This window comes from Ranitomeya imitator, chromosome 1 (genome assembly GCF_032444005.1).
Source record: "Ranitomeya imitator isolate aRanImi1 chromosome 1, aRanImi1.pri, whole genome shotgun sequence".
In the NCBI taxonomy this organism is placed as follows: domain Eukaryota; kingdom Metazoa; phylum Chordata; class Amphibia; order Anura; family Dendrobatidae; genus Ranitomeya; species Ranitomeya imitator.
In genome coordinates, this window is record NC_091282.1 from 958,647,063 (window position 1) to 958,660,679 (window position 13,617).

General features: G+C 44.7%; 1 protein-coding gene across 6 annotated transcripts in view; it reads left to right on the forward strand.

Moving 5' to 3' along the window:
* The window catches only part of SEC24D (SEC24 homolog D, COPII coat complex component), a 155,510-nt gene that overhangs the window by 65,883 nt on the left and 76,010 nt on the right, over positions 1-13,617 (forward strand). For all 6 annotated transcript variants that reach the window (XM_069743752.1, XM_069743751.1, XM_069743756.1 and 3 more), the window contains one exon: positions 4,789-4,913. In XM_069743752.1, the coding sequence (XP_069599853.1) occupies positions 4,789-4,913 (125 nt within the window). The remainder of the gene's footprint in view (positions 1-4,788; positions 4,914-13,617) is intronic.

Sequence of the window (13,617 nt, forward strand, 5' to 3'; positions counted from 1 at the left end):
GGAGTGGGTGTGGCTCACATTATTCTCTGGGAATGTGTCTTTATGGAGTGGGCGTGGCTCACATTACTCTCTGGGGTGTGTCTCTATGAAGTGGGGGCGTGGCTCACATTACTCTCTGGGGTGTGTCTTTATGAAGGTGGGCGTGGCTCACATTACTCTCTGGTGTGTGTCTTTATGGAGTGGGCGTGGCTCACATTACTCTCTGGGATGTGTCTTTATGTAGGTGGGCGTGGCTCACATTACTCTCTGGGATGTGTCTTTATGAAGGTGGGCGTGGCTCACATTACTCTCTCGGGTGTGTCTTTATGAAGGTGGGCGTGGCTCACATTACTCTCTTGGGATGTGTCTCTATGGAGTGGGCGTGGCTCACATTACTCTCTGGGGTGTGTCTTTATGAAGGTGAGCGTGGCTCACATTACTCTCTGGGGTGTGTCTTTATGGAGTGGGCGTGGCTCACATTACTCTCTGGGATGTCTTTATAAAGGTGGGCGTGGCTCATATTACTCTCTTGGGATGTGTCTCTATAGAGTGGGCGTGGCTCACATTATTCTTTGGGGTGTGTCTTTATGGAGTGGGCGTGGCTCACATTACTCTCTGGGGTGTGTCCTTATGAAGAAGCATGGCTCACGTGACTATCTGGGATGTGTCTTTATGGAGTGGGCGTGGCAGATGACTTTGGGGCGGGACTTTATGAAGGGGGCATGGCTCACATTACTCTATGGGGGGGGTGTCTTTATGAAGGTGGGCGTGGCTCACATTACTCTCTGGGGTGTGTCTTTATGGAGTGGGCGTTGCTCACATTACTTTCTGGGATGTGTCTTTATGAAGGTGGGCGTGGCTCACATTACTCTCTGGGATCTGTCTTTATGAAGGTGGGCGTGGCTCACATTACTCTCTTGGGTGTGTCTTTATGAAGGTGGGCGTGGCTCACATTACTCTCTTGGGATGTGTCTCTATGGAGTGGGCGTGGCTCACATTACTCTCTGGGGATGTGTCTTTATGGAGTGGGTGTGGCTCACATTACTCTCTGGGGTGTGTCTTTATGAAGGTGGGCGTGGCTCGCATTACTCTCTTGGGATGTGTCTCTATGGAGTGGGTGTGGCTCACATTATTCTCTGGGAATGTGTCTTTATGGAGTGGGCGTGGCTCACATTACTCTCTGGGGTGTGTCTCTATGAAGTGGGGGCGTGGCTCACATTACTCTCTGGGGTGTGTCTTTATGAAGGTGGGCGTGGCTCACATTACTCTCTGGTGTGTGTCTTTATGGAGTGGGCGTGGCTCACATTACTCTCTGGGATGTGTCTTTATGTAGGTGGGCGTGGCTCACATTACTCTCTGGGATGTGTCTTTATGAAGGTGGGCGTGGCTCACATTACTCTCTCGGGTGTGTCTTTATGAAGGTGAGCGTGGCTCACATTACTCTCTTGGGATGTGTCTCTATGGAGTGGGCGTGGCTCACATTACTCTCTGGGATGTGTCTTTATGAAGGTGGGCGTGGCTCACATTACTCTCTCGGGTGTGTCTTTATGAAGGTGGGCGTGGCTCACATTACTCTCTTGGGATGTGTCTCTATGGAGTGGGCGTGGCTCACATTACTCTCTGGGGTGTGTCTTTATGAAGGTGAGCGTGGCTCACATTACTCTCTGGGGTGTGTCTTTATGGAGTGGGCGTGGCTCACATTACTCTCTGGGATGTCTTTATAAAGGTGGGCGTGGCTCATATTACTCTCTTGGGATGTGTCTCTATAGAGTGGGCGTGGCTCACATTATTCTTTGGGGTGTGTCTTTATGGAGTGGGCGTGGCTCACATTACTCTCTGGGGTGTGTCCTTATGAAGAAGCATGGCTCACGTGACTATCTGGGATGTGTCTTTATGGAGTGGGCGTGGCAGATGACTTTGGGGCGGGACTTTATGAAGGGGGCATGGCTCACATTACTCTATGGGGGTGTGTGTCTTTATGAAGGTGGGCGTGGCTCACATTACTCTCTGGGGTGTGTCTTTATGGAGTGGGCGTTGCTCACATTACTTTCTGGGATGTGTCTTTATGAAGGTGGGCGTGGCTCACATTACTCTCTGGGATCTGTCTTTATGAAGGTGGGCGTGGCTCACATAACTCTCTTGGGTGTGTCTTTATGAAGGTGGGCGTGGCTCACATTACTCTCTTGGGATGTGTCTCTATGGAGTGGGCGTGGCTCACATTACTCTCTGGGGATGTGTCTTTATGGAGTGGGTGTGGCTCACATTACTCTCTGGGGTGTGTCTTTATGAAGGTGGGCGTGGCTCACATTACTCTCTTGGGTGTGTCTTTATGAAGGTGGGCGTGGCTCACATTACTCTCTTGGGATGTGTCTCTATGGAGTGGGCGTGGCTCACATTACTCTCTGGGGATGTGTCTTTATGGAGTGGGTGTGGCTCACATTACTCTCTGGGGTGTGTCTTTATGAAGGTGGGCGTGGCTCACATTACTCTCTTGGGATGTGTCTCTATGGAGTGGGTGTGGCTCACATTATTCTCTGGGAATGTGTCTTTATGGAGTGGGCGTGGCTCACATTACTCTCTGGGGTGTGTCTCTATGAAGTGGGGGCGTGGCTCACATTACTCTCTGGGGTGTGTCTTTATGAAGGTGGGCGTGGCTCACATTACTCTCTGGTGTGTGTCTTTATGGAGTGGGCGTGGCTCACATTACTCTCTGGGATGTGTCTTTATGTAGGTGGGCGTGGCTCACATTACTCTCTGGGATGTGTCTTTATGAAGGTGGGCGTGGCTCACATTACTCTCTCGGGTGTGTCTTTATGAAGGTGAGCGTGGCTCACATTACTCTCTTGGGATGTGTCTCTATGGAGTGGGCGTGGCTCACATTACTCTCTGGGATGTGTCTTTATGAAGGTGGGCGTGGCTCACATTACTCTCTGGTGTGTGTCTTTATGGAGTGGGCGTGGCTCACATTACTCTCTGGGATGTGTCTTTATGTAGGTGGGCGTGGCTCACATTACTCTCTGGGATGTGTCTTTATGAAGGTGGGCGTGGCTCACATTACTCTCTCGGGTGTGTCTTTATGAAGGTGGGCGTGGCTCACATTACTCTCTTGGGATGTGTCTCTATGGAGTGGGCGTGGCTCACATTACTCTCTGGGATGTGTCTTTATGAAGGTGGGCGTGGCTCACATTACTCTCTCGGGTGTGTCTTTATGAAGGTGGGCGTGGCTCACATTACTCTCTTGGGATGTGTCTCTATGGAGTGGGCGTGGCTCACATTACTCTCTGGGGTGTGTCTTTATGAAGGTGAGCGTGGCTCACATTACTCTCTGGGGTGTGTCTTTATGGAGTGGGCGTGGCTCAAATTACTCTCTGGGATGTCTTTATAAAGGTGGGCGTGGCTCATATTACTCTCTTGGGATGTGTCTCTATAGAGTGGGCGTGGCTCACATTATTCTTTGGGGTGTGTCTTTATGGAGTGGGCGTGGCTCACATTACTCTCTGGGGTGTGTCCTTATGAAGAAGCATGGCTCACGTGACTATCTGGGATGTGTCTTTATGGAGTGGGCGTGGCAGATGACTTTGGGGTGGGACTTTATGAAGGGGGCATGGCTCACAACACTGGGAGCAGGTCTTGATAACAGGTCTTCTTTGGGCACGTGCACACGTCATCTTTTAGACGCCCACATACACGTATCATTTTTGAAGCAGAAAATGCTTCAAGAAAATGCTGGCGGTGTCTTCCCTGAGGTCTCATTTTTGCGACAGCTGTGCTGCCAGGGGTGTTCGCTAATATATAACATATTGGGATCACCAGGAGAATAGACCGGTCACTTCTTTTAGCTGCTTCAACACTTGCAAAGCCTGAAATCGTTAAAAGAAGTGACAAAAGACAGAAAATATGCAAAGCAAGTTGTTTTGACATTGCTGTGCATATGTTCATTCTTTTTTATGTTGTGTTTTTCTTTTTCTTTTTTTTCTTTTAGTGTTTATTTTCAGGCAGGTTCCAAGAGGAATCTGCCAGAAAAAAATGTTTTGTGCACATACCTTGTCAGTCTAGAATTTTAATCTGTCAGCAGCATTCATGAGATCTGCCATTTTTTTTTAGTTTGGTTGTCTCCCTTTTTTTGTTTTATAGGGCATGTACCTAGCTCAGACGTTAATCCCTATGTATAGGCTGTGTCCAGAGGACCCCTTGAGAATGAAAGGAGCGGAGGTGTGCATCCGGTTCTCGAGATTGGTGGGGTCCCAGTGGTTGCATCCCCAGTGATGCAGAAGTAATTTCTTTATCATATGAATAGAGGATAACGTCTAATCTTGCTACATGCCCTTTAAAAGATCATTATTGTAAACATTGGGCCCGACTCATTGTTGCATTTGCACCTTTTTTAAATCTAGTTTTTGGCGGTGTTTAATTCGTACCTAATTCTTCTTTTAATTTGCGCCTTTTTTAAAGTTTGTTCTATATACCATATATTTTCCTGGTTTCTTTATATTCGCCATTGAGGGAGAGATTTTTGTTTCCTGCTGATTGATCAATTGCAACATTTTAAAAAGTCTCAAAATTTGGCGCAAACATTCTCCAATTCCCCACCATCACGCCAGTGGTATTTTATGTACAGAACTTTCGGCAAAAAAGACGCAGAACTGGTCAAAGACAGAAATAAAGAGCACGCTTAATTTTGTGCAAAATTCATGAACCACATGCGTCATTCTGAAGGCAAAAACAGTATAGTAACTAAAAACCCCACAAATTATGAATTGTGTATAATAATATAATTGTTACTATTTTGAACTAATATTTATTTTGTAGAAAAACAAGCCTCCCAATCCACCAGCCTATATATTCATGATAGATGTGTCCTACATCAACATTAAAAATGGGGTCGTCCGCTTGATATGTGAGGAGCTGAAGACTCTGCTGGAGAGACTGCCAAGGTAAAAGTCGTGTCGGTTACAGTTGTTTTCGGGGATAGGAGATGATTTTCGCTGGACAGTTTTCTCCGCAGGTGGCTGACTACCAGCCTCTAAGGGCGTTTTCCCACATGCTGTATTCATGTGCGTTTTGAGGCTAAAACTAGAAGGTAATTTAATCTAAAAGTAGGAATATTTCTCATAGACTTCTCCTCCCCACAGCTCATCTGATAGTGATCAGCTTCAGTTTTCCATAATTGTAATTTTCATATGAGTATATTCCAGTTTAAATCTGAATGATACCATGGAGGTTTAGGCTTAAATTACAGGACAGAGGATTTTTTCTGTAAGCGGCAGTACACAGGCTCCACATGGCGGCACAGAGAGTAAATATGGGTAATTGGTAGGGAGTTCTGTACGGCCATGTTGTCTTGCATTGAGTGATATTAATCATCTTACAGAAAACTTATGATTAGTGTTGAGCATTCCGATACCGCAAGTATCGGGTATCGGCTGATACTTGCGGTATCGGAATTCCGATACCGAGATCCGATACTTTTGTGGTATCGGGTATCGGTATCGGATACATAGGGATCTGTAAAATAAAGAATTAAAATAAAAAATATTGATATATTTACCTCTCCGGCGGCCCCTGGACTCAGCGCGGGTAACCGGCAGGCTTCGTTGTTCAAAATCAGCGCTTTTAGGACCTGAGAATCACGTCCCGGCTTCTGATTGGTCGCGGGCCGCCCATGTGACCGCCACGCGACCAATCACAAGCCGCGACGTCACCGCAAGCTATTGACGCGCTCATTTTTAAAAATGAGCGCGTTAATGGCTTTGAAAGACGTAACGGCTTGTGATTGGTCGCGTGGCCGCGACCAATCACAAGCCGCTATGTCACCGCAAGCTATTGACGCGCTCATTTTTAAAAATGAGCGCGTTAATGGCTTTGAAAGACGTAACGGCTTGTGATTGGTCGCGTGGCCGCGACCAATCACAAGTCTTTCAAAGCCATTAACGCGCTCATTTTTAAAAATGAGCGCGTCAATAGCTTGTGGTGACGTCGCGGCTTGTGATTGGTCGCGGCCACGCGACCAATCACAAGCCGCTACGTCTTTCAAAGCCATTAACGCGCTCATTTTTAAAAATGAGCGCGTCAATAGCTTGCGGTGACGTCGCGGCTTGTGATTGGTCGCGTGGCGGTCACATGGGCGGCCCGCGACCAATCAGAAGCCGGGACGTGATTCTCAGGTCCTAAAAGCGCTGATTTTGAACAACGAAGCCTGCCGGTTACCCGCGCTGAGTCCAGGGGCCGCCGGAGAGGTAAATATATCAATATTTTTTATTTTTATTCTTTATTTTACACCTCCCTATGGATCCCAGGGCCTGAAGGAGAGTTTCCTCTCCTTCAGACCCTGGGATCCATCAGGATACATTCCGATACTTGGTGTCCCATTAACTTGTATTGGTATCGGATATCGGTATCGGCGATATCCGATATTTTTCGGGTATCGGCCGATACTATCCGATACCGATACTTTCAAGTATCGGACGGTATCGCTCAACACTACTTATGATCCATTGCTTGCAGTGCATTGGGTCATTGGATTGTTTTTTTTTTACAATTGTTCAATCAGACCAATTGTCTTATGTCTATTTGGCTGGGTTCCCATTGCGTTATGGGACCGCGTTAAACGGACAGCGTTGCACGGCGAAATTAACGCCGTGCAACGCGGCCGTTAACGCGCCCATTCACGCTAATGGGAACGCGCTTCACTAGTGCGTGCCATGTTCGGCACGCGCTAGCGACGCGCCGGGGATTCCTGGCGCGCCGCGGACGCTGCTTGCAGCGTCCGAGGCGCGCCCGCAGTCCGTTCCCTGCTCTCGCAGATCGGGGATCTGCGAGAGCGGGGACGTTACCGCGACCCCGACCGCAGCCCCATGGAAAACATTGCGTTAGCGCAATCCGCTAGCGCTAGCGCTAAACGGATTGCACTAACGCAATGTGACCCTACTGTATTTTAAGCCTCAATACCTGAGCAGTGGAAATGTGCCAAATCACTGTCTGACTGTCAGTTATGCTACGTTCACATCAAACACTTCAAGGGGTTTCCATCAGAATCCGCAAAAAGCAGTATGTCAGGACAGAGGCCAGAAATCATGTGATTGGCTCCTTCAGGGTTTCAGTTGGGGATTCTGTGATTCTGATAGTAACCCTCAATGTAGTAAGTGCTCGCCGGAGAGCACTGTCTCAGGTTCAGCCTGACCAATACCAATCTGAAAGGGAACAATAATCTGCTCATAATGTTATTACTGTATGCATAATGGGAAATACATGAACTACATCCAGTACATTAAAGTGGACCTATCACCAGATTTCACAATTCAAGCCGCATACAATATCACATAAATCTTGGACCTGATTACATTAGTATTCACCCTTTGTCAGTGCACACTTTGCCTCTGTCCCTCTTCAGTGCTGCTGAGATCTGACACTGCTCAGTGCAAGCTGCAGTAGTCAGGCTGGGTGGACGGAGACTAAATATACTTGGACTCAGGAGCTATTTCATTCTATACCTGGACTCCTAAATGCTCATTTTATTATAAATACATTTAATCAGTTCTGAGAGATTCATTCATTGCTGTATGCAGTTTTAATATTGTGAAATTTAGGGACAGATTTTTCTGCCAGATCCATATTTTTCTCATAGAGTTATATTAGCGCCGGATTGTGCCTGATGGCCACACGTTTCATCCTTTTTTTTTTGCTGGATCCGTCAAAAACAATTTTTCCGGCGGATGGAGAAAACAGTTGCAGTGATAAATGGGTGGAAGGTGAGCTGAAAATGACTGGATCCGGCTACCGAATCCGGCATTTTTACATTGAGCATGCCAAGAACCTTCCTTTTTTTCTGTCTCTCTCTCTCTCTCCTCAAGCAGTTAAAAGCAAATAAACGCTGCAGTGGTGCTTTAACCCTTTGCGACCGATGACCTTATAGATACGTCATAGGACGTGTCCCTGCCTTTGATGCGAGCTCTAGCTCCGAAGCCTGTACCTTTCCCTGCACATGACTGCTGATCTGATCAGTTGTCATGTGCATCTAACAGCCACAAGTGGATTTGTGATTCACCCGCTGCTTTTAACAAGTTAAATGTCGCTGTCAATCTCTGATAGCAGCATTTAACACACGTTAACAGGAAGAGAATCACAAGACATGGCCATCGGTGCCCCGGTCACGTCCTCTCGGGACGCCAATCAGTTGTTATGACAGCCGGAGGTCTGCGGAAGACCCCTGTGCCTGTCATTGTAAATCTTCTATGAACGCTGGCACATGGCCGATATAGGAGATTGTGATTTTTTTCTACACATAGCAAGGCTAAAGTACTGCTATATGTAGCACAGGCGATTGGATGATCACAGCTTTAAGTCTCCTTCCTAAGCCAGTAAAAAAAAAAGTTTTTAAAAATTTTGAAGAAATAAAAAAAAAACACAACTTTTGCCCCCTTCAAAATAAAACAATTTAAAAAAAATGCACATATTTGGTATTACTGCTTTCAGAAATGTTCTGATCAAAGTATAAAAACTAAATAATCTGATTGGTAAATGGCGTAATGTGAAAAATAGCAGAAACTCCAGAATTTTTTTTTTTTTGGCGATGCCACATATCAATATTGGGTGATTAAAACATTGTATCTACACTTGCACTTATTTTTGCAATTTGACCACACTTTTTTTTTTGTTTTCCAGTACAATATATGGTAAAATCAATGCTGTTTTTCAAAAGTACAACTCATCCTGCAAAAAACAAGCCCTCGTACGCTACAGTATACGAATGGGAAACTTAAAAAGTTATGTCTCTGGGAAGAAGGGGAGCAGAAAAGGAAAACTGAAAATCAATCGGGGTGAAGGGCTTAAAGAGAACCTTTCACCAAAATTTTCATGTTGAATTGGACAGATGATGTAATAGTGGCTGCATTGCAGAATAAAATGTTTTCTTTTTGTTTTTTTAATTTCGCCTATTCGTTGTGGAGATATTAGTAATCAAAGTATAGGCACATATTGTGTTAACTTTTTAAGTTCATGTTGGTGCTATTAGTTAGTTTTCACTATGGGGGATGTACTTCTCCCTGTATGATGCTGACTAATGATGAGCGAACCCGCTTGGATAAGGTGTTATCTGAGCATGTTCGGGTGCTAAACAAGTGTCTTCGGCGTGTTCGAAAAATAAGTTTGAATCCCTGCGGCTGCATGTTTTGTGGCTGTTAAGGCAGCTGCCAGACATGCAGGGCATACTGAAGACAGTCGGTTAGCACCCAAGCATGCTCAGATAACACCTTATCCAAGCAGGTTCACTCATCACTAATGCTGACCAATTATAAGCAGGCATCAACATCTCTTCCACTGTGCTCTGTTGACGTTAAGCAGCAGTATCACCTGCAGAAGTTGTCTGTGACCAATCTGAGCCGGCAACTGACAGAACTGTCAGGTAGTTAGCAACCCCATGATAAAAGAATAAAATAGTCCAGGAAAAGCCCTTTAACTCATTATGGGCCAATACTTTGATTTCTAATATCTCAACAATGGAGAGGTGAAATTAAGAGAAAAAAAACAACATCTAACTGCCATGCCTCCCCGTGCACTCGCAAGGGAGGTGGCCAAAAGTGCTACCGTGTAGTAGCGAGGTTAGCGGGGGGCATGGTAATGATGACGTCACCAGCCCTGTGCAACGGACTCTTGGATAGGGCTAAAAACCAACGCATTTGGAAGGACATGGTCCTTGTTCCTCAGGGTATGTCTACCCGGTTCAGCACTTCTGGGTGGAACACTCCATTTTTTCCCATCTTCCTTGCGGGCACGGGGAGGAACGGCAACGGGGAATGCTCCCACTGCACACCGTCCGCTTCACGAGGACTGCACTGGTATCTGACGTGGGGAGGAAAGCCGCACCCATCTAGTTCCGTATTTACAGTGGTGTCACTTGTCAGTGACTGTAGTGCGGTACTAATTTGATATTCAAATATAGGTGCTTCTCACAAAATTAGAATATCCTCAAAAAGTTAATTTATTTCAGTTCGTCAATGCAAAAAGTGAAACATATATAGAGTCATTACAGTATGATCTATTTCAAGTGTTTATTTCTGTTGATGTTGATGATTATGGCTTACAGCCAATGAAAACCCAAAAGTCATTATCTCAGTAAATTAGAGTAATTAACATAAAACACCTGAAAAGGCTTCCTAAGCATTTAAAAAGGTCCCTTAGTCTATTTCAGTAGGCTCCACAATCATGGGGAAGACTGCTGATTTGACAGATGTTCAGAAGGCAGTCATTGACACTCCACAAGGAGGGTAAGAAACAAAAGGTCATTGCTAAAAAAGCTGACTGATCACAGAGTGCTGTATCCAAGCATATTAATGGAGAGTTCAGTGGAAGGAAAAAGTGTGGTAGAAAAAGCTGCACAAGCAACCGGGATAACCGCAGCCTTGAAAGGATTGTTAAGAAAAGGGCATTCAAAAATTTGGGGGAGATTCACAAGGAGTGGACTGCTGCTGGAGTAATTCTAGAGCCACTTCACACAGACGTATCCAGGACATGGGCTAGAAGTGTCACATTCCTTGTGTCAAGCCACTGATGACCAATAGACAACGCCAGAAGAGTCTTACTTGGGCCAAGGAGAAAAAGAACTGGACTGTTGCTCAGAGATCCAAGGTGTTTTCAGATGAAAGTAAATGTTGCATTTCATTTGGAAATCAAGGTCCCAGAGTCTGGAGGAAGAGTGGAGAGGCCACAATCCAAGCTGCTTGAGGTCTAGTGTGAAGTTTCCACAATCAGTGATGGTTTGGGGAGCCATGTCACCTCCTAGTGTAGGTCCACTGTGTTTTATCAAGGCCAAAGTCAGTGCAGCAGTCTACCAGGAAATTTTAGAGCACATCATGCCTCCCTCTGCCGACAAGCTTTTTGGAGATGGAAATTTCATTCTCCAGCAGGACTTGGCACCTGTCCACACTGCCAAAAGTACCACTACCTGGTTTAAAAACAACATTATCACTGAGCATGATTGGCCAACAAACTCTCCTGACCTTAACCCCATAGAGAATCTATGGGGTATTGTCAAGAGGAAGATGAGACATAAGACCCAACAATGCAGACAAGCTGAAGGCTGCTATCAAAGCAACCTGGGCTTCCATAACACTTCAGCAGTGCCACAGGCTGATTGCCTCCATGCCACGCTGCATTGATGCAGTAATTGAATCAAAAGGAGCCCCGACCAAGTATTGAGTGCACTTACTGAACATACATTTCAGTAGGCCAACATTTCAGATTTTAAAATCATTTTTCAAGCTGGTGTTATAAAGTATTCTAATTTCCTGAGATAATGACTTTGGCGTTTTCATTGGCTGTAAGCCATAATCATCAACATTATCAGAAATAAACACTTGAAATAGATCACTCTGTTTGTAATGACTCTATATAATATATGAGTTTCAGTTTTTGTATTGAACGGAAATAAATGATCTTTTTGATGATATTCTAATGTTGTGAGAATCACCTGTATATAGCGCATGCACAGGACTCAGGATTGCACGCAGAGCCCTCATACAGCCTGCGAGCGCCAGTGTGTCCTCTTACGTTTTGTATGTTTTATTCTAATGTGCAGTCAGTATTATGACAACATCAATAGGAGAATCTGGTGAAAGGTTCTTTGTAACCAGTGTTTATGTATAACTGCTGTATGAAAAATTCCGTAATATAGTAGAAAAGGGCCCTGAAAAATATTGTCCCGTAAACTAACATTTCTGTATCTTTACAGTATTCTGTAATACATTAGTCCTTTTCTCCCACACATGAAATTGTTGAGTGGAGCCAGGCACCATCTCCTGCGACAGCTGCATTAATATCTTTAACAGCTATTCCTACTTAAACAGACATTTATTACTTTTCACAAAATGTATGTAGGTAACTAAGGTAAATGTTTTCTATAATAACAGAGACCAATGGGTCGCACAAAAGAATTCACAGCCTCTGTAGAGTCTCAGAATTTACTGTATGCACAGCACAATTCCAATAAGTGGCCCATGATTTATTGAGATGCATCGCCATCTTCTGGCCAAATGCTAGTACTGTTAGACATGTTACTTTATTGTATATTTAAGGAAGCCACCACATTGAGTGTTTTATTCATTAAATGTGTGATATGTGCATATAAAGTAGTGTGAATGTGTTCATATACCGTACTCACCTACCGCTGCTTTCTCCGGTGTCCAGCGCTGTTCTTCTCCTCTTCACAGTGACGTCACTGCAGTTGAGACTAGCCAACTCTCTGTATGCTCTGCGTATATGCTGGTAGTCTTTTACCATGAAAGGATATGGAAGCTCGTTCTATCACTAGAGGCGGACACAAAGGCGCAGTCTACTATGTCTAAGTGTTCACCTCCTGTAGGCGTACACTCCCGAAATTGGTGCAGGTCAGAGCTCATGTTTGCTTTGCCGTCACCATTACGGTCTATGACCCATCGGGGCAGACGTCCGGACCCCGTGTTGTGGGGGATTGTGGGCATATGCCCCGGCAGGGATACAGAGCACAATGTGAAAGCACCCTAACATTGTAAAAGCCATTCATTTCCAGGTAGCGCAGAGCGCAGCATGACCTCTAGAATCTGAAGAGGATAAGAACAGCGCTAGACACCGCGGTAGGGGAGGATATTACTACACTCACGCTACATCACATGTCCGTACACACACATTTACCGAATAACAAACTTCACGAAACATGGCCAGAAACTGCCTGTCTTATCTAATTGATCAATCAGTCTAGTCTATTTACCTAAAAAAAGCACAAGTGGAGATGACATTAAAACAAATTAAATAAAGCGAAAATTACTGAACGATATATGTCCATTTGGCCACATCTCATGGCTTGAGAAAAGTTCACACTAGAGACCGAAATGTCACATGGGCCAATAATGTTCAGTATTTTGCACTTTATTTTTTATTTATTTATAGTGCTGTCTCCATTTGTGCATTTTTATATTCAGATTTGGCACTTACCTGGGAGGCTGGGCACCCGGACTTTGCCACAAGAATCTCATATCTATCTATCTATCTATCTATCTATCTATCTATCTATCTATCTATCTATCTATCTATCTCATATCTATCATCTATCTATCTGTCGATCTCTCAGCCATCGCTTCCATCAGGATACTTTGTGTATATTTCACTGTAATGATATCTCCCTATTGCTCTTGTAAAGAGTAATTCTATGTGACGCTCTCTATGTACAGCACCTAGAAGATCTGTCACTGGTACAAGCCTAGACACACAAACGTGTAATCATTCAGTCATCTCTGCAATACAGGTCCTCCGTTCTGGAATGATGTGGGGCCATGTATGATCTCACCACGCAAAGTCCTCTGATTTTCCCCAGTGGAAAAGTGCAATTACTGAGCTTCTCTGCTGGAGTGAAACTACATCAGATAATAGTTTTTTCTTGTTAAATTTGATTAATCTTGTGGGCATATTTCAACTTGTTTTTACTGGAAGATTTCCAGGGGTATACATCATGTAACATGCCCTCAGAATTATTCAGATTAAAGGAAAACATCAGTTGTAAAAAAAAAACTATACATATCATGTATATCTCACTGCTTAAGTTTTCTCTTGTGGACAATATCCCTGGGGCATACAAGGTGATATTGGATAGGTGCTCCTGGCATGTCATCA